The 27,874-nt window shown below is 35.8% G+C and overlaps 1 protein-coding gene across 1 annotated transcript; it reads left to right on the top strand.

Moving 5' to 3' along the window:
- The first annotated feature begins 433 nt into the window (after positions 1-433).
- Positions 434-26,610, top strand: NUP35 (nucleoporin 35). The gene is made up of 9 exons (XM_081142725.1): positions 434-625; positions 3,643-3,813; positions 4,241-4,368; positions 7,153-7,213; positions 17,772-17,913; positions 20,601-20,670; positions 21,661-21,789; positions 23,010-23,174; positions 24,096-26,610. Exons 1-9 carry the CDS (start codon positions 586-588, stop codon positions 24,171-24,173), a joined length of 984 nt encoding a protein of 327 aa, XP_080998851.1. The 5' UTR covers positions 434-585; the 3' UTR covers positions 24,174-26,610.
- The last annotated feature ends 1,264 nt before the right edge of the window (positions 26,611-27,874 follow it).

Raw genomic sequence — 27,874 nt, 5'->3', positions numbered from 1 at the left:
GAACTTTTCCAGGTGTTACTTGAAAAAGCGGACAGCCTGGCCCAGCGGGCTCAGGGCTGATCGTGGACCTGGGATCCAGGATCGGGCTCAATTCCGGCCAGGGCACACACCCGGCTGTGGGCTCGACCAATGACTCTCATCATTGATGTTTCTCTCTCTCTCTCTCCTTTCCTCTCTCTGAAATCAATAAAGATTTTTTTTTTTTTTTTTAAAAAGAAAAAGCCAACAGAGGACAGAGCACTAGATAAACTCTTGCTATTTACGAACTCGGGAATAAAAGAACTTGTGCTTCTATGAAACTCAAGCACCAAAAAAAATCAGGAGGCTCACAGCGTCAGCAAAAGCCTTCCGAGCGCAGTAGTTCCCACGCGGGCTCCTCGCCTTCCAGGGAAATCCTGGGAGAAGCTGAGTCTGCGCACAGACATTTGCCCCATTCCAAAATGGCGGCTCCGGCGCCCAGAGCGCGAGTGCTGCGCATATCCGGAAGTTACCCCATCCCATAAGGCAGCGCGCCGCTCCCCGTGGGGAGTTTCCGCCATTTTTGAAAATCGGGAGGGTCCAGAGCTAAGTGTAGCTGCCGCCGCGATGGCAACCTTTGCCGTGGAACCCCAGGCGCCCACGTTGGGTGAGTGAAAACTGCTTTTCCTCGCTGCCACCGTGGGCGTGGAAGCGGGCCAAACGGAAAGGCAGTAATCATCACGCTCTCGTCTGCTCGTTTCAGTCTCCAAGGGGGAGCGCTTGTATCGCCCCTCAGTTCCTAGTTAGCCCCCTGCTCGAGGCACCGCCACCCTAACGCTGTCAGGGCGGCTCCGGGAAACTGCGGGCCGTGGGGGGAACGGTGAGGAAACGGCCCGGAGAATGTCGGCCGCGCCGTTTTGTGACCCCATACGCCAGCCCTACAGACCTGCCGGTGCCTGAGACCCCCGGGCCCTAGACGCGACCCGAGGTTGGGTTTCCCGGGGACGTCTGTGGGAGGGGACCTGCCCGCACCCACGTGGGGGGCGGTGCCCGGAGAGCGGTTCCCGCCGCTGCGCTTCGGGCCCCTGGGCTTCTAGTTCCTGGCTGAGCCCTTATTTCTCCTGGCCTTTGCCAAAGGAATCTGTTATTAAAAGGAGCTTGAATCGTGCGACACTTAATTCCCCAGATGACGGCATCCATCGAGATGTGGGCCTTAATAGGAAGCCGGTGGTCTGAACGATGTTCCCCGCCTTGGTCATAGGACAGGTGGTGTAGGTCTTTCCCTCTTGTCAGTCACATAATGAATTTTTAAACGTTCATTCACGTTGCTGAGATGTGTCGTTGAAAAACATCTAAAAAGTTAACAGGATATCGATTTCCTTTTTGTCTGTTGCGTTTTGGGACTCGTGAGAACTGTCGAAATTTAAAAAATAACCAGTCTAATATAGAGACGTATTCGGAAATTAGGTTACAACTTTATGAGGTTGGAAAAGATCAAGCAATATGCACTCCATAACATGATATGTATGTTATGTATCTGTAGGAGGAGTTTTGTGTGGGTGTTTGTTTTGTTTTGTTTTTTAACAATGCTTTACATGTTTGTGCAAAATAAGTTTCTTTTGAGAATGTGAACTGTTTTAGCATTAGTCATAAAAAACTAAATGCATATCAGTGCAGATACTCTACTACATTTAAATTCATGTACAGATGTTGGTCTAGGTATTTGTACTATTAGGAAACTATTCATTTCTGAAAAGTTCTACAGTTTTCTACTCAAAAAAATTTTGGAGTGCATATTTCTTGGGATTACAAATGTGAATAAACTCTTCCCTGTTTATTGCCTAATCAGAGATCTGACGTTAGCTGATACTAAATGTTATGCCCACATATTGCAGATATCCTAGGTGAGGAATAAACATTTTCCCAGAACCTAATGGTGTATTAGAAGTAAGCCTTACTTCAACCAACAGTGTTAGCTGAGTAAGAAGACAGTACTTATTTTAGCAATACAGACTGTGAAATGGAATTGAAGATTTGCAGGTTCCATTAGTATAGCGAGCTCTCTCCTCAAGTGAAATTTAGCCTAACGGGTGGTTAGTGACAGTCTAATAGAGTTCTTTGTGCCCTCACTCTGGTGCTTTCTACTGTATCACAATATATATCCAGATACATCAGAACTTTTTTGACTTGTTACAGTTGCCATATTTTTTTTCTTTTAAAGGATGGGAGAGTGAAGGTAGTTGGCAGTGCCTAAAGCTTTTTATTATTTTGGGTTTTTAATATCTGTTCAGAAAATGCTTTTGGTTTGATTTTAATATGTAATAGTATCATAGTAACATAGTAGCTAGCACTTTAAAATAATTACAATATAGCTGTAGTTTTTCCTGTCTTATTTCAGTATTTGCTTTATCTTTTTCCTGAATTACTTTGCCTTTTTTCCTCCTTTATACGCTTGCATTGTTAATATCTAGGCCTACTATAACAAGGTATAAGAGGAAGCATAAATAACTGACAGCATTTGGATAGCATGAAACAAATTTTTGAGGCTGTTTAGAAGTTAAGTGATAGTTAATAAAGATCATATAAATAACATACAAAACGTTTGATGTTTCTGAGCGTCATGAATCTCATTTAGGCTTGTCACATAGTTGAAAATTAAATATTCATAAGCAGAAATTGCATATTCTTCATTTACACATTTGTCACTCGGTTTTGGCTATTGTAAAATACTGTTATAATAATAACTAATATTTTCTGAACATTTGCTATGTATTAAGCACTGGGTCAAGTGCTTTACTTGCTGTAATTCTAATCCAAGCTCTCTGAGTGGGTGATACAATTATGCCCCTTTTGCTGAGAGACAAATCTGGATCTCTGACTCCAGAGCCCATGTTTTTCTTACTGTGCTATTTTGCTTTGAAATTAGAGTAAGTATAGCTTCCTTTTCTTCATAATGGAAATAATAATACCTACCCTGTAAATTGTGAAGATTAATTTTTAATTGATGATTGTGAAGTATCTGTTCTCTTTTTAAATTGGTTGTATATCAGGGACACCTTTAATGATTATTCATAATTTTAAAATGAATGATTAAAAAAAGGTAGATCCAAAAAAATAACTTTCCAAATATTTTAAATATGTTTCTTAGTTGGTATGCTAATCATTACTATTATTTCATATGTGCTGTAATGTATACATGATTACACTTTTATTACAAAATGACTTACAGTTTTTGTGTGTGAGGAAGAAAAAAATGGGACATAGAACAAGCTAAACTCATTGTGTTTGATTTGTTAAGACTTTATGTAAGTAACTTGTGCACCCTGTCCTTGTTTTTGATTGTTGCCTAGTAGCTGACCCAGAAATGGAAAGTTTTCTTGTCTGTATTAGGGATTTTTTTAATATTATAAACTAAAATTCTTAAATTTAAAAGTAAGTGTTGATCCTAAACCTGTGAGATGTTAACAGCAGTAATTGTCAAAGATTAATACTCGTACTACAAAATACTCTTATTTTTCTAGAAATAATTTTATTGGTTTTAAAAATAATAAATTTAACTATGGTTCTATGATATTTAGCAGTATTGATTACATTTTAAAAATTTTCAAAATTATGCTAGATTCCTGCATCTTTTTGTTAGTGATTGTAACATTAAAGTCTTTATTTTGTTTCTGATTCACTTAGGATCTGAACCAATGATGCTGGGTTCACCCACATCTCCAAAACCAGGGGTTAATGCCCAGTTCTTACCTGGATTTTTAATGGGGGATTTGCCAGCTCCAGTGACTCCACAACCTCGATCAATTAGTGGCTCTTCAGTAGGAGTAATGGAAATGAGATCACCTTTACTTGCAGGTAGGTAAATTGCCTAAAATAGTTTCATAGTAATATCATTATATATACTAGAATTTTAAAAAGAGTTCTAGTAAAGGATTCACTTTTATCAACCCATTTACTAATTTAAAACATTAAGTAATAGCTCTATTTTTAAATATAAGACTCTTAAAATAGAGGTGTAAGCAGTATAAGCTACAGTAGTCCCCACCCTTATCTTTGGGGGATAAGTTCCAAGAGCCCAGTGGATGCCTGATCAGTTTCTGCGAAGCACCTCCCTGTTATCTGTTTCCTCATTTATTAAATGGCAGTCATTTTTAAGTCATAGGATTGCGGTCAGGAGAATTAAGTTAAATAGTAATGGCAATATAATTATTTTAAAAAAATCTTATCAGAAAGATGGACAATTTGTTTTCTCACCTGACTGTTTTTTTTTTATACATTGTAGGTGGGTCACCGCCACAACCAGTTGTACCAGCTCATAAAGATAAAAGTGGAGCTCCACCAGTTAGAAGTATTTATGATGACATTTCTAGCCCAGGACTTGGATCAACACCTTTAACTTCAAGAAGACAGGTAATACACATACCCTCACTCATGATCCACAATTGATAATTTCATGTTTTTTGTAACTATACAGTGAGGGTCAGTAATTTCAAATGTTTCCCTGAGGCCTGTTGTAGTGTAACTTTTTACAGAATAAGTATTAAGGACATTCATCATAGAATCTACTTAAATTGTGTTTATCATAAAATGCACTTACAAGTGTAATAGAACTCCAGATTATTTTCTCATGTAGGTAATTCTCTGTTTTTTTATAGGTATGCCTTATTTACATGTCCATGCCCCCAGCTTACTTAGTATACATGTAGAAATGATTATGGCTTAAGTCATTCCAATTCTTAAAAAAAAGTTCTGTATTTATACATAATTCTGTGAAAGAACAAACGAAGATTCAGATCTAGGGCACTTTGTAATGATTTGAGATGTTTGTTTTAGGAATTATTTTATTAGTATAAGACCACTATTCTTTTAGAGCTACGTTCACTGTTTACATATTTTACTAAAAACACTGCTTCCTGCATACTTACGAACTAGTGGTTTAGTACAGTGGTTTTCAACCGGTGTGCTGCAAGAATTTTTAAAATATGCAGTACCTGACTATTTAGTCAGAGGCACTGACCCCTTTTCCCTTAGTTTGTCAAAAAAAATGACAACAGCCAACACAACAATAGCTATCTGATGTAAATGCACCGTATTGAACCATAAATATATGTCATATAGTAGAGTTGCATCTTATTGGTCATGTCTCATAATAAGGTTGCATCTGATTGGTTAATTCTTGGTATCAGAAATCCTTATATATAAGTATAGGCACCTCATTTTTTAAAAAGTCACTTTGGAGCAAAAAGGGTAGGTAATTACTATTATATTTTTTTGTAAATCAATCAGAATTATACCTATGTTTTTGTCAGATTGGCAAAAATATATTTTGTGGTGTGCCGCAGGATTTTAGTAATTAGTTTATGTGTGCCATGTGATGAAAAAGGCTGAAAATTGCTGTTTTTTTATGTTCCTGGTGTAGGCATTCTAATGGTGATGTAAACTTTGTTTGGTGTAGGTATAGGTGTTCCCATGGTGTTATGCTCAGTCATAGATTATACAAGATTGAGGTCTCTGTTGATGGGACTGATTGCTATAAGAAAGTGTCTAATACTTATGAAATACCTATGATGCACAGACCCTGATCTTACAGCTTACGTAATTCGTCAAGGGTAAGGCAGCTAGTCTATCAGAGCCAGGCTTTCAACCTAGGCAGTCTTAAATCTAGAGCCAGTGTTTGTAATACTATTATGATAAGTCTTGATTGTCTCTTGAAAGGTAGTATGGATTTTTCTTTTAAGAAGGAAGTTTAGTAGCTTTTATAGTCATGTGTTCTCTTCTATCACATCATTGTGTTTAGTAGGACATACAAAGTGTGTCAATTAAACTGATACATTCTTTGTTTAAAGACATTTTTGCTGTTTAATTTGGAGAAATGTTTTATGCTTTTCCCTCAATCAAATATAGCATAGTTGTTGGAAAGTTTAATAGAAAGCATCTCTCAGTAAATTTTGACTATAGGCTTGATATCCCTGGCATATTAGGTCTACTTGTCAAAAGAAAAATTAATTTATTATGTTAAACAGATTACCTTTTCTATCTAACACTTCTCGATCTGCCCACCTATTCAGTACAGTAGCCACCAGTGAAGTGTGGCTCTTGACACTTGAAATGTGGCTAGCCCTATACTTAACTGAGATACACTTGTTTACTATAAAATTTAAAATTGCTTCAGAATATTCTATTTGGGGATATTTTTCTAAAGATTGGTAAGTAAATGTAGTGTTTAGTATGAGAATCACTGGCTTATAAATTTGTTTTTATTGTTCCTCTGATAGTTCATGAAAAGAAAGATAGTTTACAGTAATTGCTATATTTAAAATGTTCAAAAGGCTTATGGGTCATAATTTGTAGAAAATGCTTTGGACTTGAAAGTTGTTAAGAATATTGTAATTAGATTAAAACCCAAAGTAGTTTTGCCCCCTGAGACTTTGCTCAGCCTCTCTCTAATTATAAAGGAGGTTCATATTAAGAATTGAACAGTACTTTTTATATGTCTCCCAGCATTCTTTCAACATTTGGTTCTGGTTGCTAGGTAATAGATGGATTTTAGATTTTCTTAGTTTAATCAGAATTTGTTTTAAAAAGTCTGTATATATTTCCTTCTAGAGAGTCTTACTATTCTTGACTTGATATTGTTGTCTTTGTTTATAGAAGGACTTTTTGCTACTTTAATTTTCTCACATTTAAAGGAACTAGAATTGATAATTTTCCTGCTCTGTGTCTTTCTACCAGTAGAGGCAGAGCTGTGGTGTCTTTTATTGTGTAGACTGATTTGAAACTTGTATTTCATGGTTTATAAATGTTTAAAAATAAAATTTTTTGCCATCTTTCTGTTTTTCTTTGTGAGCTTGGTGATTTGAAGAATTACCATTATCTGTATGTGTTCGTATACTGTACCTTAGGAACTAAAACCAAATAGCAATGTTACTTTCTACTAACAGTAATGTCTTTTTACCTAATGTGACTTTTCTTATTTTTAACAGATAATGGTAAGGGTCTAGCATATTTTAGATTAATACTGCTCAACTTAAAAAAAGTTAGGGAGTTCTCTTTGGTTGTGAGCTAATTATAGGCATCTCCAGTAAGGAAGACACTCATTTTTCTATTGAATGAAACCTTTCAACACTTACTGTGAATATATTTTGGTTAGAACTTTGCATTTTTACCTTAACACTCTCTTCTGTTTTCATGTAGACAAGCATGTCCGTAATGCAGAGTCCTCTTGTTGGAGTTGTGACAACTACTCCTGGAACAGGTAAGAAATTAACACCAAAGATTCTTCTCTACTTTTTGAATGAAGATAATATAAGACCTTTGTTGATAATTGCCAAATTAATTTTTTTTATATTTAAATTTGGAGACTTTTTCAAATGTAAGTAATTTCTTTCAGAAAGGAAATACTTTGTATATTGATTCTTCTCTGAATTTGAAGGTAAGATGTGAATTCTATTCAAAATATTAATAATTTAAGGATATATACTTAATATTGTCTCCTGAGTTATTAAAATCTGTAATAAAAACGCTGTTGCAATTGGGAAGAAGAGGAATACAGAGTGAATAATAAAAGGTGTTTTGAGAGATATTAATGCACGGTTATAAATCTGTCATAGGCGACAAACAGCCACTGATTATACCTAGTTGTTGTTTATTAAGATTAATGGTATTTTTATCACATCAGCATCATTAGCATAGCTCTTCTTACATACTCATATATTTATAATCTGTCAAATGTTCATTCAGCCAATAATTGAGCACATGATCATGTACCAGGCCCTGAGAAACAACAAAATAGATAGCCTTTGCCTTTAAGGAGCTTACATTTATGTACATAATTTACATTTATAAATAAGATAAATAAATTATAAAGTTTGTTAGAAGGTGAATTTTATATACTTTATGGAGGACAGTTAATCAGTAAAGGGAAATAGGGGGTGAGAGCTTACATTTTTTAATAGAGTAGTGTATTTTCTATTATTGCCATAAAATATTACTGCAAACTTAAAAGTGGCTTAAATAATACAGATGTATTGTATTACAGTTCTGGAGGTGAGAAGTCTGAAATGTGTCTCAATGGGCAAAGTTAAAGCATTCATAAGGCTGTGTTAATTTATGGAGGCTCTAGGGGAGAATCTTTTTTTCTTGACTTTTCTGTCTTCTAGAGACTGCCCACATTTCTTTGCTTGTGGTCCCCCTCCTCCATCTTCAGATCAGCAGCTTTGCATCCCTCTGGTTGTTCTTCTGTAGCCATGTCTCCCTCTCACTTTCAGGACCCTTGTGCATACTTTGAGCCCTTCTGGATAATTCAGGATAATCTCCCTATTTTAAGGACACCGATTAGCAGCCTTAATTCCCTCTGCAACCTGATTCTCCTTCGCCGTGTAGTGTAATATGTTCCCAGGTTCCGGGGATAAGGATGTGGACGTTTTGGGGAGAGGGGGCATATTCTGCTTACTACAAATAGGTAAGGGGAAAGGAACATTTGGTCAAAAACCTGAACTAAGGAAGGGAGGGAGGGGAAATGTCATAGACAGAGAAAATAGCAAGCACAAAGGCCTTGAGGTGGGATTGTGTCTAGGGTGTTCAGAAAAGTGTGAGGAGGCTAGTGTGAAATGGAGTGAGTTAGGGGGAGAATAGTAGGAAATGAGGCCAGGGAGGTAATCGTGCAGATATTACAGGCCCTTTGTAACAACTGGTTTTTACCCAGAAAAGGTGGAAAACAAATAGAGACTACCGTCGTGGTGAGAATAGACCTTGGAGTAAGGGCAAGGGCGGAAGCAAGGAGACCAGTTAGGAGGCTACTGCATTAATCCAGGTGAGGGATGGTGGTGACTTAGTTATAAAGGAGGGTTTGCCCTGGTTGGTGTGGCTCAGTAGGTTGGAGCATCATCCTATACACCAAAACGTTTTGGGTTCCATACCTAGGTTGTGGGTTTGATCCCCGGTCGGAACACATACAGGAGGCTACCAATGGATGTCTCTGTCTCTCATATCGATGTTTCCCTCCCTCCCTCCTTCCCTCCCCCCCTCCCCCCTCCCTCTCCCCCTCTCTTTCTCCCTCTCTCTTTCTCCCTCTCTAGAGTCAATTAAAAAATAAAGCAAAATAAAGGAGGGCAAGAAAGGAGAAGAGGAACAGCAACAAAAAGATGGAACAAAAGAAATAATAACAAGATTTACAGTGAACCAAATCAACAATTATATAAAACAAAATGTGTGAAACACTCCAGTGAAAAAGTAGAGATGTCAGACTGTAACAAAAGCAGTATCCAGAGACAAGGTAGATCTTTTTACCCTCCAGATCCAGATTTCTTCAAGCAGTCTGTGAATCCTCACTGGCAGTGTCCTTAAAGTCTAGATTTCTACTTCTAGTTTGTTCAAAACTAGTTAGGCTTTTTCTATCATGCTCTTAATTTCTTCCAGCATCCACTCACTGCCCGATTCCAAAGCCACTTCCACATTTTTAGTTATTTTTTACAGCAGCACCCTACTTGCACCGAAATCTGTATTACTTTTAAATTGCTGCCATGTCAATTACCACAAACTTTAGTGGCTTAAAACAACACACATTTACTACTGTGTTTCTATAGGTCAGATGTCTGGACACAGCTTGGTCCTTTAGAGCTCAGGTGTTAGCATGCTATCCATTCTGGAAGCTCTGGGGATGAACTGCTTCCAGACCCATTCAGGGTGTTGGCTGAATTCAGTTTCATGTGGATGATGTAGGGCAGGTCCCTGTGTTTTTGTTGGCTATCAACTGGAGGCTGTTCTCAGCTTCTAGAGGCTGCCCTCATTCCTTGGCTGGTGGCTCCCCTTCCATCTTTAAAGACAGCAGTGAAATGGCAGATAAATCCTTTTGTATGCTTTGAATCTCTCTGATATCTCTTGTTGGATCTCTGACTTGACTTTTCTGCCAGCTGCTGCTAAGGGCTCATTTGATTACATTGGGCCTATTGGTTTATCTGAAAGTAGAGTATTCCTGTGAAACCTTTGGAACTTGGAAATGGACTAAAGCAAAGAAGCAGTTATGTGCCTCAGGACACTTCTTGCTAGTGGATGTACAAAATAAATTGAGATAAAATACAGGTTTTCACAGATGCAGGTCAAAGCTATGGCAGCTTGATGCTGAGATGCTGAGTGTAGATCTAGGGGAAGGAGCTTTGTGGTCTGACTCACTGCTTTTCATGGTGCATGCTGCAAAACAAGGGCTGAACTCCTGGGGTCTTTTGTAAAATCAAAGTGGCATAAAGCAGACTTGGTGAAAAGTGGAGGATACCTGTAATCCAAGGTAATTCTTTAAGGTCAGCTGATTAGTTACCTTAATACTACCTACAAAGTCCCTTCACAGCAATACCTAGGTTAGTGTTTGAATTATCAGCTAATCCAACCAGGGGACAGAAACTTTGGGCTGATATATTTAGATTTCTGTCTACCACATACAGGGTGGGGCAAAAGTAGGTTTATAGTTCGTATGGAAAGTAATATAATAATAATAATAAAAAAGAATAAACTGTTTTGCGTACTCACAAACCGTAAACCTCCTCTTGCCCCGTCCCTGTATATCATGGTGAAAAATCTAGTATGTCACCTCACTCTCATATTTACATACCTTAAGTGACATGTTCTAGGGGGATTTGCTCAGGTTTTTATAATCTTAATCTGATCAGACAAATAGGTAGATGACAGTGCTTTGTTACGTGACTGTTTATTACAATAGTGATTGTTTAGTTGTTTAAGTCAGTAAGTGATCCCAGGGACATGGAAAAATGCAAAAACATATAATGTTAATTAATGTATTTTATGCTTTAAAGGATCTCTTAGTTGTCTGAAAAGCATGCGTTATAATATTATTTTACTGGTGTCAAGTGAAAGAGCACAGGATTAAAGTTAATTAAATATTATTTTGTTAATTTATTTTTGTATAATTCTGTAACTTCTGTGAGGTTCTTAAAATTTTGAAATCAAATATGAAAATACAAGATCTGTGATAGGAAAATATGCCAGTCATAAATTGGCCACTGGGAGCCACTGCTGCTTCTACTTTGAGTTTAAGGAATTTATGTGTAGGAAGTCTTAATGGAGCATATGAGAAAAAGAATATTTTTGAAAATATGTGATGGTCATGAGGACCTACCATGCATGACCAATAACAAGCAAGAAATGGGAGAAAGGAGTTGAATTAAGAAAATTTAGGGGAAAATGTAGACTTTTCACTTACAGCTATTTTTTTAGCTCTTATATTTAGTGTTAAATGAAAATTTCTTCTATAATTAGTAAATTTTAACTTTATGAGATTGGCAGATTTATAAAGAGACTTCATGGGCTTTAATGACAGGTGGTATTTTATGCTTAGGTCTTTGTGTCCAATAAGGAGGGTTTTTTTAAAAAATATGTTTTTATTGATTTTTTTTTTAGAGAGGGAGGGAGAGGGATAGAGAGAGATACAAACATTGATGAGAGAGAAACATCATCGATGGGCTGCCTCCTACATGGCCCCTACTGGAGATCGAGCCAGTAACCCAGGCCTGTGCCCTGACTGGGAATCAAACTGGTGGCCATCTTAGTTCATAGGACGATGCTCAACCACTGAACCACGCCGGCTGGGCTTGTTTGTTTTTTTAAAATTCTGTAACTGGTATTAACATCTCTTTTAAAGTCTTATTTCAGGTGCAGGAAAACCTTGGTCATATGACAAAGTGGGAAATCTGGATTAAAGAATTTCAGAAACTCTTTTCAACCATGGTATATTATTGCCCTGGTAGAGAAGTTTGAATATATTTATCCTGTCTTCCCACATCCTCCCCCCTCAATTTTCTTCTGCTACTATTTAAATATTCCTCTGCTTTTAATCTTCTTTTAAATTTTCTTTCTTTTTTTAAAAAAATTTATCTTTATTGAAAGTATTACATATGTGTGCCCCCTGCAACTGATCCCCTCCATCTGACATCCCCCCTCCCCCAGGCCGCCTCCACACTATTGTCTGTGTTCTTTTAAATTTTTTAAATTTTTTTTCTTGAGAAGTTCTTCCACTTATCTATCAGCTATCTTATCAAAAGGTATGCCACTTACATCTACTGAATTAGAACCCTTTATGTGTTAGCATATTGTTAACAGATTAAGTTATAAGTAAGTGATAATTAGACTATAGCACTTTTTGGATGCTTTTGTTAATTCTAGTAGCTCAGAGTTCTGATAGTATTACTGGAAGGGGCCAGAAAATACTAATTTATCTGAGGGACCTTTCCTGATATTTCTTTTTCTGTTCATCGTATGGGTTCCTAAAAAGCTCTCACTGCTCAGCTTTTACCCTTTTTAATGACTAGCTTATGAACTCCTTCAGGACAAATTCCTTCGGTATCATTTACCCATCACAAAGCTGGGGGGTATAAATGGGCCTCAGAAAATGTTTGTTGACTGAATAGGTTGATGTGTCTAAGTTGTTAGCTAGTTTAATGGTTTCCCCAGTATTATACATTCACATCCTAATACCCAGAACCTGTGAATATTGCTATGTGGCCAAAACATAAGATTAAATTAAGATCTTGAGAGGAGGAGCTCTCAAGGAGGGTTCAGACAGTTGAGGACATAGAGGGGAAGTTAATCCTGTTAATTACCTTAGTTATACCTAAATTCAGTTATCAGTGCCTTTATAAGAGAGAGGCAGAGAGAAATCTCACAGAGAATGGAGACATGCAAAGGAGAAGGTGATGTGAAGACAGAGGCAAAGACGAGTGTTGTTGCCACAAGCCAATGAGCACGAAAACGTGCCAGCAGTCACCAGAAGCTAGAAGAGGCAGTAGTGGGTTTTCCCGTAGTGCTTTCAGCAGGTGTTTGGGCCTGCTGAAAACTTGTTTGGACTTCTGGCCTCCAGAAGGGGGAGAGAATAAATTTCTGTTTTAAACTGCCCAGTCTGTGTACTTTATTACAACAGACAGGGAGCTAATCTATATGCAGTGTTTTGAGGCAATGATATCCCACTGCCAAACAAGAGATTGGAAAATGTGTGTCCAACTTGGCATGGCATAGTTTTTCTTTAATAATAATTGGAGTAAACACAGCTACGTTCTAGGTTACGTCAGTTTCTTATTCCTCCTAAAATTAATGATCACAGATGAGTGGATTAAAAAAACTCAAATTTATTATCTGAAAACTCTGGAGGTCTGAAGTCTGAAATGGGTCTTAATAGGCTAAAATCAAGGCATTGGTAGGGCTGCATTCTTTTCTGGAGGCTCTAGAGGAGAACCTTTTGTTTTTTCTGTTTCCAGCTTCTAGAAGCTGCCCAGATTCCTTGGCTCATGGCTTCCTACCATCTTTAAAGCTTGCAGTGACCAGTTGAATCTTTCTTACATCACTCTTTTCCTTCCCCATTTAAGGACCCCTGTGATTATGTTAGATTTACTGGATTGGCCAAGAAAATCTTATTTAAGATGAGATGATTAGCAATCAATTCTATCTGCATCCTTAATTCCTCTTTACCATGTAAAGTAACTTATTCACAGCTTCTGGGTATTGAGACAGGGACATCTTCAGGGGACCATTTTCTTCCTACCACATCAAGTTTTAGAAAATTGGTCACCAGAATTTTCCTAGCCATAGTACTGTTGAGTGGTCTCTAGTTTTGGTGGGGGTATTATTTGATACTTTAGTCAAACTAATAAATGAAGATAGTTTTAAAAAAGTCAAATAGTACTTAAATACTTATAATGAGATGCAGCAGCCTTTAGCTTTATTCCTCCAGAACTAACCAGGTCAGACCTTAGAACTATTTCTTTTTGGAATTTACTTCCATTTACCTGAATGAGATGCTGTATTAGTTTCTTGTTGCACTATAACAAAGTATCACAAATTTAGTGGCTTAAAACAACTCAGACTTAGTCTCTTACAATTTTAGGAGTCAGAAATCCATAATCAATTTCATTGGGCTAAAGTCAAGGTGTTGGTGGGACTGGTTCCTTCTGGAGGCTCTAGGAAGAATTTTTTTTTCCAGCTTCTAGTAGCTCCCTGTATTCTTTGGTTTGTGACCCCTTCTTTCATCTTCAAGTGTATCAGTCCAATCTCTTGTTTCCATCATCACATCACCTCTGTGTAGCAAGATCTCCTTCCCTCTCCCTCTTGTGAGGACACTAGTGGGTATGTTGTGGGAGCCCAGCAGAATAATCCTGGATAATCTTCTCATCTCAAGATCTTTAATCACATCTGCAAAGTCGCTTTTGCCAGATAAGGTGGAGTTCCAGGGATTAGGATGTAGTCATCTTGCAAGGCCATTCTCAGCCATATGTGATTATATTGCTAATTCTTGATTTTCAGTTTTCAGTATAGCTATATTTAAGGTGATTGAAGATATTACATTTTTCTCCCCCACATTATCTCAATATAATTATATCAAACTTTATTCTTTTGTTAGTGTTTATAGTATTACTATCTAAAACATTGTCAGTGCTGAACCAAGTATCATAACTTATCCTTTCTATAAAATTTTAATTTTCCTTAATTAATAATTGCCTTTTTCCCCATTTGTCTAATTTTCTATGTGCCATTAGCTTCCTTTATTTTAAGCAAATGTTCTTTTGCTGTTTAACATCTACCTTTTTAAAAATGTTCAAACATAGTGTCAAACACATTTTTGTGTTGTTTGTTTTATACTAATAATGTCTCTCTCATAGCCTCTCTTGGCTATTTTCTGCTTCAGCATGGTGTACATCTATCACCCTAGGACTTGCCTTAGCAAGTTTCTAGAATTGAGCTTTTTCCTAAATAACATGCTTTTCTCTTTATTTCCTCATTTTGGTGAAAAACATATTTGAGTATCTTTCTAGGAAAACTTGCATGGGAAGTGAAATTTAAGACCTCTTTCTGAAATTTGTTTTTCTTTCTTTACACTGGATTGCTAGCTTGGCCAGATATATATTTTATATCAGAATTTTGGAGGCATCATTCCACTGTCTTCTAGCTTCTAGTGTTCTGTGGAAGTTATTTGCAGTGTTGATTCCTGAGTCTTTGTTTGTGACCTCATTTTGAAAAATTTAAGATCTTTCTGAGATTACTCTTCTCAATTTCACAAGTGTGCCTTGGTTTGGATTTTCATTTTTTTTGCTAGGGAATTGATTGATGAATCCTTTAAGGACACTTACCTTTAGTTCTGGGAAACGTCCCTGTATTTGATAATTACTCTCCCTGTTTTCTCTGTTCCTTCTTCCTGGAATTCTTTCCAATTATGAGCACTGTAGATTTTTCTAGTTTTCTGCTTTTTCTTTCTTGCATTGTCTTTTATACATGTATTCTACTTTCTGAGAGTTATCCTCAATCTCAGTTTCCAACTCTTAAAATAATTTTTTGTTTTAATTCCTATGGACTTTTTTTGTTGTCGATTTTTAAATATACTTAAAAATGTAGCATCGTCCTATTGTTTCATAGATAGAATATCTTACCCGTGAGATTAATGTTGGTCTTTTTTATTCCTGCTCAGATTGTCTGTTTTCTTCTAGTTTTTATTTTTTACCCCTTTTCCACCTCTTCTCTTTCTTGGGGAAGCCATACTTATTGAATGAGTCACTAAAAAAACTACTTGGAATTAGCATATGTGCATCAACATTGGCAGGAAGGGGGAAATTAGTGGCGGGAGGCTGCTTATCTCTTACTGGGCTTCACGGTAAGGGGATTAGACAGTTAATTAGATTATTGTTGGGAAAAATCCCTGATTTCAGCATAGGTAGGTCTTTTTTAAATTTTCCTAAAGAAGAATTCAGCCTCCTTACAGTTGTTCTCCACTGTGACTGGACTCATTGAGTCCTGAGCCACTTAGATTCCTTTTCTTTAGCAACTAAGTCCTTCGTCTTTTGGGGGTGGAGCGGTTTAGTGACAGTCATCTGGCTGCCTAAGATGAAGAGGGGCCTGCTCAGATTTTATTATAGTACTTGATTTTAGCCAGCATCCTCTTTTACACTTTTTATAGTTCCTGTGGTCTCCAAAACCTGACACTTTCTAAAATGACTGTCATTGGGTATTTGAAAGGATTAGAGATGAATACAAGCGTTTGGTTTACCATGATTGATTGGATGATGTTGTATCCATTGTTCAGTATGCCTCTGGGTACGATGAGTTTGTCAGACTGGAAACAGTCTCCACAAGATTGCCCTTACCTCAGTTGCCAGCTGCAAGTTTGGTGGTACCCAAGGGCTACCCTTACTTCAGACCTGCTGGCTACAGATTTATGGGTTCCCAAATCCAGCTTAAGGTTTGATTATTACTAGAAAGATTCAGAACCCACTGAAAGTGCTATAGGTATGGTTACAGGTGTTTTTTTTTGTTTGGTGTTTTTGTAGAAAAGGATACAAATTAGAGCCAAAGAAAGAGATGCATAGGGAGGGTTCCAAACACAAGCTTCCATGATAATGTTACCCTTCCAGCATTGATATATGGCACTATACACAGGGTATTGCCAACTATGAAAGCTCACTGGAGCCTCTATGTGCAGAGTTTTTGTTGGGGTTTCATTACGTAAACCTGATTGATTGAAACATTCATCAAGTGGCTAAACTTATCTCTAGCCGCCTCCTCTGCCCAGAGGTGGGATGATACCACGTGGCTCAAAGCTCCATTCTTTTTATCACTTGGTCTTTCCGGTGAGACTTGCTGCTACCATGAGTCACCTTTTTCGCATAAACTAGTGAAGTTGAAGGGCCCCCTTCATGAATTACACAAATACTTCTGTTGCTAGGGAAATTCCTAGAATTTAAAGGGTTACTTCCGAGGAACCTGATAAAGGCTTGACTTCTCTTTGGACTGAGGCCAAATTCTTTATTATACTGGATGTAGTGATATTTGTTTCATGGTAAGAAGCTAACTGCCAGGAACCTCTTTTTCCCAAGTTTCATGTATCTCTTTTTCTCTCTTTTATTTTCATTTAGACTAGTGGTCTATTTTGAAAATAATTGAATGTGTTCTTTAATTGAAGACATTTTCATAAAGGGTAATAAGGTCTTTTGCCCTCCACTTTAATCTGATCTCACAAAGTGTTTGAATTGTGATTTACCAAGGGAGACACATTTGATGTGGGTTTGATAGGTATACTTTATTTTCATCTTACAAAGCCTAGCATGTGGCTACCAGAAGTCTGATTGAAAGGAAGTAAAATCAGTGGAGCAATTAAACATTAACAAGGTGGGGGGCAATTATGCTAAATTTATGTAAATAGTTTTAGATTATGTATAAGTAATTATGTTTTCAGAGTAGTTGACGGGGCAAAAATTAGATTGCTTATTCGTTTGAGACTTAGTTTTGATTTGTTTTATTTTTAAAGGTCATAATGGTTGTCTCATTTAATTTCTTGCTTGAAGGTTATTACATGATGTAGCATAACTAAATTGTACCCTCTTAAGGTTAATACAGAACATAAAAAAAATTTGTGTTGGCCTCAGATTTTTATACAAAAATGCCTTTTATTGACTTTCTTTTGTTAAAGGCATATTTTTGTAGTAAGAACTAAATTTATTAAGAGTATCTTTTGAGCAAAAACAAACGAACAAATAATGATTATTTTTAAGACAGAGGTGCCATGTTGAGGCTGACTGAAGATCCTTCTGGTGTAGGCTATACCAGAAATTAATAAAACATTTGCAAAATCATAAGTTATTCTCACTTATTAATGACTTCTCAAATTGTATGGTAGTATAGAATTATCATTTCAGTACAGTTGTGTATTTTTTAACTATCCCATTGCCAATTTCTATTATACTTTTTCATTTAAAACTAAAAGGTTTGATTTAAAATTAACCAAAATGTTTATATTTGTAACTAATTTACTAAATATATTAATATAGGGCAAAGTATGTTTAGTCCAGCAAACATTGGTCAACCACGAAAGACAACGTTATCTCCTGCCCAGTTGGATCCTTTTTATACTCAAGGAGATTCTCTGACTTCTGAAGATCACTTGGATGACACATGGGTTACAGTGTTCGGGTAAGGTTTTTGGATTGTTTACCATTAAAAAAAACCACCCTCAACATTTTATAAGGCATTTTATCAAGCTTACAAAAAAGAATTAAAAATTGCACAGCTAACACCCATATACCTATTACCTAGATTCTGCACTTAACAGTTTGCTACATTTTCTAAATCTTTCGTTCATTTTTTTGTTGTTGGTACATTTCAGAGTAAGTTGCAGATATCAGTACAGATCACCCAAACACTTCAGCATGCATATTATTAACTAGTATTCAATATTCATATTTTCTTTTCAGCATATTTGCTGGATATTGGAACAGGATTGCTCTGTTAGACTTAGGAAGCTCCTTTCTCTCTTTCTAGTTAGTGACTGTTTCTCTGCTTAATAGTGGACTTACCCAGTTTGGAACTGACAAATTGAATTTTATTTGTGTATAAATACTGTCACAAGCATACATATACTTTCTAGTCATAGAATATTGAATATTAATAGAAATTGTGTCTGACACATCTAAATGCATTTTGATTATATTTTTAGATCAAAAAAGTACTTTAAAGCATATTAGAGATATTGCATCATTTGCAGATGAGGAAACTGAGGGGTAGATGGATTGATTTGTTTGTAGGTTTACATCTAGTTATTAGTAAAGCTTCAGCAAAAACCCACGTCTTCTGATTTTTAAACTGTTATTGTTTACATTGCACTACATAAGGTTTGTTTCTGAAAGTGTTATATGTCATACTGATACTGGACCTAACTATATTTAGTTTTGGGGTAAAAAAATATAAAAATAACGCACATGAGCTCCTTGAAGGAAGAACAGTGGACAGTAAGTGTTAGTGGACTATATATTCAGCAATAATTGCCACCTATATTTTGTATAGTCTTCTAGAGAGATTCTGTGTGTTACTGATTCTGTTTAGGTAAAAAGTGAAAAGCAAGACCGTTGCTTTTTCTTGTTCTGTTGAAATCCCACACTTAGCCCTTTATTCATAGCAATTAGGCTGGCTACTTGATTTTTTGTGTGTTTGTTTAAATTTTTATATTCTCTCATGATATGGCTGGCTGTTTTTGAATTAGGGTGTCTACTCCCAAGACTATTTTTTAGGCTCAATAGTAATGGTGTTAGTTATAAGATTCCTCAATAATTGTGTAAATTACTTAAGTACTTCTGCTAGTCTTTTTCTTCGTCTTTAAGACATTTACTTTCTCAGCTATTTATTTTCTTTTGATTTTATTTTTTAGTAACCCTCTATATGAATTTAGTTGCAGGAATGGAAACATTTTCTTTTAAGGGATAAAATAGTTTGATCATTTATAGAGAAATACATCAGGGTTAGCATGGGATACTATTCATTGTTTTAGGATGATTCTTTTATAGGATATTGGAATGTTTCTACTTAGTGGTCCTAGACTCTTAGAATTATGTTTTACTTCTGAAGTATTTCCCTCACTTGCAACCATTATTTTCCCTTTCACTTATATTTTCTTTAGCTCTGCTTTGTTAGGCACCCTTTAGGGTTGGAAATCATATTCAGCCTTATATAACATAAAATAAAATTCTTGTCCTGAATGCAGTGAGTATTTTACTCACATTGACTTTAATGTGAGTAAAATATTCTCATATATTTTTGGGACTCAGATTCTCTCTCCCCCCTCAATCCTGGCTCCAGATAACTGAAGTTACTGGCTGAGGAAACTCCAGATTTTCAAATTGAAGTCTTTCAAATCTTGCAAAATATTCAAACCATAGAGAACTTTATAAAGAAGAAAGTAAAAGTCACTTAGAATTTTTCCATACAGAGTATATATATGGCTATCATAATTTTGATAACCATCCTTCTAAATGTTTCTATACCGTTGATCTTGTTAGTAACTTTTATTTTTGTTTCAGGACTAAATTTATGAATTTTTAGGTGCCCAATGTGTAATGATATGACTATATAATTTTAAATGCTTTCCCTTTTCATAACTGTAGTATATTTTTTATACCTAAATCTCTTTTCTCTCTCCTCTCTCTCTCTCTCCCTCTCTCCCTCTCAATCTCTCTCTCTCTCTCTCTGTTTCTCTCTCTCACACACACACACACATACCCTTGTAAAACTAAATTATATCCAGAACTGCAAGTTTATAATTTTTTTCTAAGGGCTGTGATAGTGGCAGTGAGAGTAGACTTTTAGAGATTTCAGGGGAGGAATCTGGGCATGGAGTAGAATGGCTGAGTCAAAGTGGACTTTAACATATTTGCTTTTGGGTGATGGGCAATGATAGATTTAGCTGATAGGGGAATATAGGATGATCAAGGAGTTCTGTGGTTCTAGACCAGTGATTTTCAGCCAGTGCCGCAGCACACTGGTATGCCACAAGAATTTTTAAAACATGCAGTCCTGACTAGTCATGAGCACTGACCTCTTTTCCCTTAGTCAGATTTTAAAAAGACAACAGCCAACAAAACAATAGCCATCCAGTGTGATCAAATTTGTGCCTATTTTTTTTTTTGTCAGATCAGCAAAAAATACATGTTTTGATGTGCTGCAGAATTTTAATAATTAGTTTGTGTGTGTGCCATGAGGTGGAAAAGGTTGAAAATTGCTGTTCTAGACAGGGGAGGAACGTGTTTGGAACACTTGTAAGTATGGTAATTTGCATTCATATTTATTGTGGAAGATGACTATTTGGACAACTCTTTATTTTTTTTCAGATTTCCTCAAGCATCTGCTTCCTATATATTATTACAATTTGCACAATATGGGAATATCTTAAAACATGTGGTAAGGCTTTATTCTTTTCAAGATTTAGGCTGGGGACAGAAGGAAACTTTGCTGCTGAATTTTGTCTGCTTTTCCTTTTTAAAAAGTTTTTATAAAATATGTCTGTTAGAGTCTGGAGGCTGGAAGTTGCATGGTATTTGTCAAAAGGGACAAAAGAGAAAATAAGCATGAGAGCTAGAATTTCAGGCTTCTTCCCACCCATTTTCTTAATTAGTTTATAGTCTTTTAAAAACATAAATTATGCCAAATACTTTATTACTGTTTTCCAATTTGAGCTTGTTTTATTGGGGATAAAGGAAAGGGAGAAAGTTCCTGACTTACAGAGTTCTTAGGGCTTTTTAGCTTATAGAGAGGTTTTTTAAATTCTCACCCAAAGATATGGTTTTTCGTTGTTGTTGTTTTTTTAATTGATTTTTTTTTTTCGGAGAGGGAGAGGGGGAGAGAAACATCAGTGTGAGAAAGAAACATCGATTGGTAGCCTCCCGTATGTGTCCTGACCAGGAATTGAACCTGCAGCTTTTTGGTGTACAGGATGATGCTCCAGCCACCTGAGTCACTCAGCAAGGGCCTTCTTTTTTTTTTTTTAATTTCATTATCTTAGCCTTCCACGAGTTATAAATAACAAAAAAAAAAAAATTATTACTAGAGATTCACTTATTAACTTCTATACAAAACCAGGTGATGAATACAGTTTTAAAAAATTTCTTAGCAAGTATTGATAAGACCTTACTAGAAACAGTTATCTTTTGAGAATTACTTTAGAGAATGTTTGCCACACATATTCTTTATATTAGAGAACTGAGAGCTAGATAGAGATTGTTGAAATTGTTTAATGGGATTTATTTTGAATCCTACTATATAGCTTTTCACAAAGTACCAAATAAAAAGTTGAAGCAGATTTATCTTCTTATATTTCTGTTTTCTAATGTAATTCATTGAGTTTAGATTTTTTATATTTTATAATTTAAGAGACAACTTTATTCTTTGCAGATGTCTAACACAGGAAATTGGATGCATATTCGTTATCAATCTAAACTGCAGGCCCGGAAAGCCTTAAGCAAAGATGGGAAGATTTTTGGAGAGTCCATCATGATTGGTGTAAAACCATGTATAGATAAAGTAAGTTATTGCTGATGTAAGGGAAATGTCAATCCTTATGGAGAGCACAAATCTGAAGATTGACATTAGTGATTATGTCACTTTGCTTCATTATGCCTCTTTTTCTTAGTTTGTAAACGTGGTGATGATACAGTACTCTTTTGGTAAGCCAAAGATATTTAGTCACAAGACTTTAAAATTTAGAGGTAATTCATCCCAACTCTTTCATTTTACAGATAAAGAAAAGGGTCCAAGGGACTTAAGTAACTTACTCAGAGTTGTTAAAGATGAGGCCTAGCCTGGCTAGCATGGCTCAGAGGCTGAGCATCGACCAATGATCCAGGAGGTCGCAGTTAGATTCTCAGTCAGGGCACATGCCTGGGTTGTGGGCTCAGTCCCCAGTGGGGTATGTGCAGGAGGCAGCTGATCAATAATTCTCTCATCTTTGATGTTTCTATCTCTCTCTCACCCTCTTTCTTCCTCTTTGAAATCAATAAAGATATATATTAAAAAAAAAAAGATGAGGCCTAGATTCTATTCTAGGTCTCTTAACTTCTAACCCATTCTCTTTCTTATGCAAAGCAGCATCTTAAATTCTTTAAGTACGTTAAAGGAATGGTGCTATTTCAGAATGAAATATTTCATAAGGGTTAACCTAAATGATATTTCATAAGGGTTAACCTAAATGGAAGCTTTTAATTTGTTATTTCTATTTTAAGATATTTGATAATTACATATTTCTATACTTACCAAACAGCACTGAGCACAATTTAAAGTTTCTTTGTGGCTTTAAAGTCATCGTGATCATTCTTTAAGTAAATATATGTGAAATATATAACCTGCCAGGCACTTTGTTTGGAGATTGTATATACATATTAGTGCACAAAGCAGACGTGGCTCCTGATGCTCATAGTCTAGGGTTGCTGTCATTATGTTGTGTTGTACCACACAACATATGTTGTGTTTGCAGAGGCTAGATGAGAATTTGGGGTTACTGGGTACTACATAGTACTGGACTTTAATTTTCCTGTCCCTCCAGATTTCCTCAAGAACTTTCTTTTTCTTGTTGATTTTCCATAGTGAGTCTTACTCTTGTGAGTCTGTAGTTGTCTCGAGGATGCTTGAGGGCATTGAAGTTAGATTTCTGGCTGAACATTAGATCTCAAAAAGTTTTCTTTGTAAGTAGGATGTAATAATGTATTATGTTTATAAACAGAGTTCTTTATCTTTTGTTTCTCTAGAGTGTTATGGAAAACAGTGACAGGTATGCCTTATCATCTTCCTCTCTAGCCTTTACACCACCAATCAGAACCTTAGGTACACCAACCCAACCTGGAAGTACTCCTAGGATTTCTACCATGAGACCTCTTGCTACAGCATACAAAGCTTCTACTAGTGACTATCAGGTATTTTAAGGATTGGGTAAAAAGGATGTACTTTAAAGGCTGAAGTGCTTAGCATGTTTAACTTTTTCATTGGATTGATTTGTCTGCCATTAAATTATTTCCCACTGAAGTGATTGCCTCTGTGAAACCTATAAACTTTACATTCTTAAATTTCCTGTTTTAAAAATTAGAATTTTGGCCTATTGGATATTTATCTTGAATTTTTTAAAAATTTCTTTGCCATTTAAAAAAATATTGTTTAGTTTTTTCTAAGTTATCTTTGCATATGTAAAAAGTTCTTGTGAAAATCTCTGGCATGAGGGAATATTAAGAACCTATTACATTGATAACTAAATCTGATGGTATCACAAATGAAGAGCCTCAGGTTCTGTTGGGACAGTCTTTGGTTATCCAAAGAAAATACTGACCAATTCCTATTTCAAATTTTCTCATTCATTGAAGAACGGTAGGAGTATTATGACTCTCATTCATTATGTTACTGTCTCCTAATTAATAAGGTAGGAGTTCTGAACTTGCCTAGCAACAGACACTTGTTCTGAAACAGCAAATAAGAGTTGTCAATTCAGCCGTTTGACTTCCTCCTGAAATTTGGAGATCATTCTTGATCTGTTTTTTCCCCTTTAGTTTCTTCTTCTCTTTTTTAACCAACACTTTAAAGCCCTCGTCTCTCGTAGCTTTTGTGTTTCTCTAGTTTTCTAATTTAAGTAGTAGATGTAATTTGCTTTGCCAAAGGAATAAGATTTTACCATCCTTAGAAACATAAGGATGTTGTAACCAAAGCCATATTTTAATCTTTAACTATACAGCTCATTTCTACAAATGCATTTTAGTGTTTGGCTCTTTTAAATTAGCCATTAGCTCTAAATTAACTATGAAACTGAAGAAACCATAACCTAACGATGGTGTGTGTTTTTTTAATAGGTCATTTCTGACAGACAGACACCAAAAAAAGATGAAAGTCTTGTATCCAAAGCAATGGAGTACATGTTTGGCTGGTAATATCGTAAGAGCAAAGAACTCAACCAACTACAGAGGAGGAGGCTGCCACACTAAAACAGCAGAGCGCTGCCGGGTTTCCTTCGGTTAGTTATATAACCACTCTTGGCAGGGTTGGACAGCTATCTCATAACTTCTTTTGGAAGCCTTTTTCATTAAGGATACAGCATATTTATAGCTCGCACTTTAAAAGACGCTTGAGATATGTTTTAAAGGAACAAAAGATCCCTGTAAATAGGATTTTGTGCTTTCTGTGGTAATGCATGCGTAAGCATAAAACACTCAGCATTTGTAACTGTAAATTATATAACAGTGTATTGAAGCCTTGTAGTCATGAGTTGGTGGGTAACTGTATACAGCTGCTTCTAACAGGGCATAAAGATTATCATTAACAATTTGAATTATGGTCTTTTAGTTTAGATAGTATTTAATATTTTAATTATCCTTGTTTGTTATCTTATCGTGAATTGTCATCTTTCCGTACTCTTAAACCAAACGTCTTTTAAAAGTCCTACTAAAATTCCTGATAATAAACTTTGCTAATTATATGTATCGAATGTTTTCTGAAAGAATTTTATTATTACCAAAAGTTTTCAAGTGCTTGTTGAAATAGAGAAAATCTGTCATGAACCTCCATATACCTGAAATCCAGCTTTAGTAACCATCAATATGTTGTTATACTTTTTTCTCTCTCCCTTTTTTATTTTGTTAAAAGCATATATCAAATGTGATGTCATTTTAATCTAAATACTTGAGGCTATATCAAAAAAGAACATTTCCATGTGTAATTAATGTCAGTAGTATACCTAACAGAATTAATAATTTCTTAATATCTAATACCCAGTATGCTTAAAAATTTCCCAGTTGCCTTAAACATATTTATGGTTGGTGTACACATGTGTTTGGTTGTTTTGTCTTTGGAGTGTCTTGAAATCCTTGCCACTCCCAACACACTATGACTTATTTTAGGAACCATGTGAGTTTCCTGTAGTGTGCCATGGACTGAATTTGGTTGTTTTCTTGTTTAACTTGTTCATCATCTATCCTGTATCCTAGAAGTTAGATCTAGAGAGGATTAATTAGATTCTGATTTCTTTCTTTTTTTGAGCAAGAGTATTTTATATTAGTATGGTGTACATTATATCATATGAAATCAAGATTAATTCTGATTGTCTCCCTTTTAATGATGCTCAGATTGGTCATTGACCACATGGGCAGAAGAAGCCTTACACCTTCATTGGAAAGTTCTATCTAACCTTTTTACATATATTTTTTTAAAAGCATGCATTAATGACACTTGCCTGAATAAGTTATTTCATTAAGGTTTATAAAATGATGATTTTCCAAATACATCATTCCTGTTGCATTTATTAGCTGGAATTCTTTTACATAGAAGAACCTTGATCCATCCTTGAGCACTATTTGGTTATCGTGGGATATGTACATGACAGAATGGCAGGATAAACATTTAGTCCTTTCCCTTTATTAGTTTTCAGAGTAATTTTGGTGCCCTGGCAACTTCTGTTGGTGTCCAATGAATTAAAAGAAAAAATTTTTCCCCTTCGTTATCACTGTGAGCTTAGGACTTTTTTTCTTAATTTACCCTTTCAGTCACTTGCAGTCATTATTCTTTTGTTCAAATTATCCCCCTTGGCTGGTCAGAACCTCATCGAGGTGGCTCTTATGTGTAAAGGAGGTTTTTTGTTTCTTGTTTTTAAATATGTTTTTATTGATTTTGGAGGGAGGGGAACAGAGAGGGGGGGAGAGATAGAAACATCACAGTGAGAGTCATTGATCAGCTGCCTCCTGCACGGCCCCTACTGGGAATCCAGCCCACAACCTGCGCATGTGCCCTGACCAGGAAGCAAACTGATGACCTCTTAGTTCATGGGTCTGTGCTCAACCACTGAGCCACACTGGCTGGGCATGAAGGAGGGTTTTAATTGAAATCTATTTCACCATAGTGCATGTGTCTAGGTAATCTGCTTCTTATCTTTAATATAGTTTTATAAAGAATACCTAAAATGACGTATTGTATGGAAGGTTTTGATACGCTTTTTAAATCACACCAAACTACTATGAAGACTTGTTTAGTTCTCTGAGATGAAGTGATTCTAAGGAATGTGCTGGCATGGGTGGAAATCAATTTATCATTACATTTATAGAGTATTTTTCATCTGAAACTTTTAAATTGAAGTCTTTATCTTTCAACTTAAAATAGAATTATATTGTATATCCTATTTCATTATATGCAGAGCTCAATTATTTAAGGTAGAACTGGCTACTAAATCTCATTAAACTCTTGCATTTGTATTTGAGTTACACACATTTTTATAAAAAGACTGGATTTTTTTTTTTCGTTTTTATGAGAGAGCATTTTATTTCTGTAGACCTTTGTGGAGCATGAAGTTTGCTTTCTTACTAAAGATATTTGTTTGCTATGTTTGGGTTTATTTCTTTACCTAATACTATATTTTATGTATCTTTGTATCCATCACAGCATTTATTTACAAAGATCCAGGAAATATATAAATGTATCAAACCAGCATGCTGAGCACCTCAAACTTAAACAATTTTATATTTCAATTACATCTCAATAATAAATACAATAATTCAAAAACCAACAACAAAAAAAAAGCCACGAAAATCTCAGAAAACAGCATGTTTTCCAGTACTTTACAAAAACAACAGAAGTGGGAACTCTGGAGCTAGAGAAGTTATCCTGAGACAAGCCTCTTTCTAAAAGTTTAGAAAAACTCAGTTCACACAAAAATAAGTAACATAAAACTATAGTACTGTAAGGTTTTTACATCCTATATACATTTAAAACACATCAGAAAGGCATGCCCATAAAATAAAAACTATGACCTATTATTTAAAAATGGGTTATAAGATGTTTCAAAAAAGATACAAAATGTGAAAGAATACCAAAAAACAGAATTTGAAAAACTTGGGAAAAGTCTATAAATAAAGGGGGGAAAATTCAGAAATGAAGACTAAACTAGAATAAACACAAAGGCAGATAAAAACAGATAATGCCTTAAGGAAAATAGAATTTAAAAAAGAAGATGGCTTTAGAAATGAGAAACAATATAGAAAGGGTTCATGGGAAAATGTCAGTTTTAGAGTTTTAAAAATCAGAACATGTACAGAACAAAATTATATGAAAAATACTTTTCTGAAAAAATTTGGAACTACATGTTGAAAGATCACCCTGCCTGAGAATATCCCAGTTATAAACTTTGGGTTTGGCTATCTACAAAAACAGCAAGTGACTTAGAACAAGAGTCAATAGCACTATGCCAGGAAAAATTGCACATTTAAGATATTTGTGTGTGTGTGTGTGGGGGGGGGGGGATGAGCAAAAGATTTTATACCCATCCAAACTGTTTCTTTTTAAAGTTTAAAAATCGTTGCTCAGACATTCTCAATGTGCAAGAATTTAGGAAACATTTCCCTTGAGTGGACTAGAGAATATGCTCAGACAAGGTAACTAACTAGAAATATGTTAATATAAAGTCTGGGGAGCAATAAGTTTGATATCACATCACTAGGCCAAAATGCTGACCAGGTTTATTGCTTGAAGCTCAGCCCGCAGAGTGAACTTACCCTCATCACTGTTGTAGCAGTCAAAGTTTTGGCTTACAGCAACATGCCAATCTGATGCATTTGTGAACCACGCCTGGATTTTTTCTCCTTTGAAC

Source organism: Miniopterus schreibersii, assembly GCF_964146895.1.
Source record: "Miniopterus schreibersii genome assembly, chromosome: 7".
NCBI classification, from domain to species: domain Eukaryota; kingdom Metazoa; phylum Chordata; class Mammalia; order Chiroptera; family Miniopteridae; genus Miniopterus; species Miniopterus schreibersii.
This window is presented reverse-complemented; position numbering and strand designations above follow the sequence as displayed.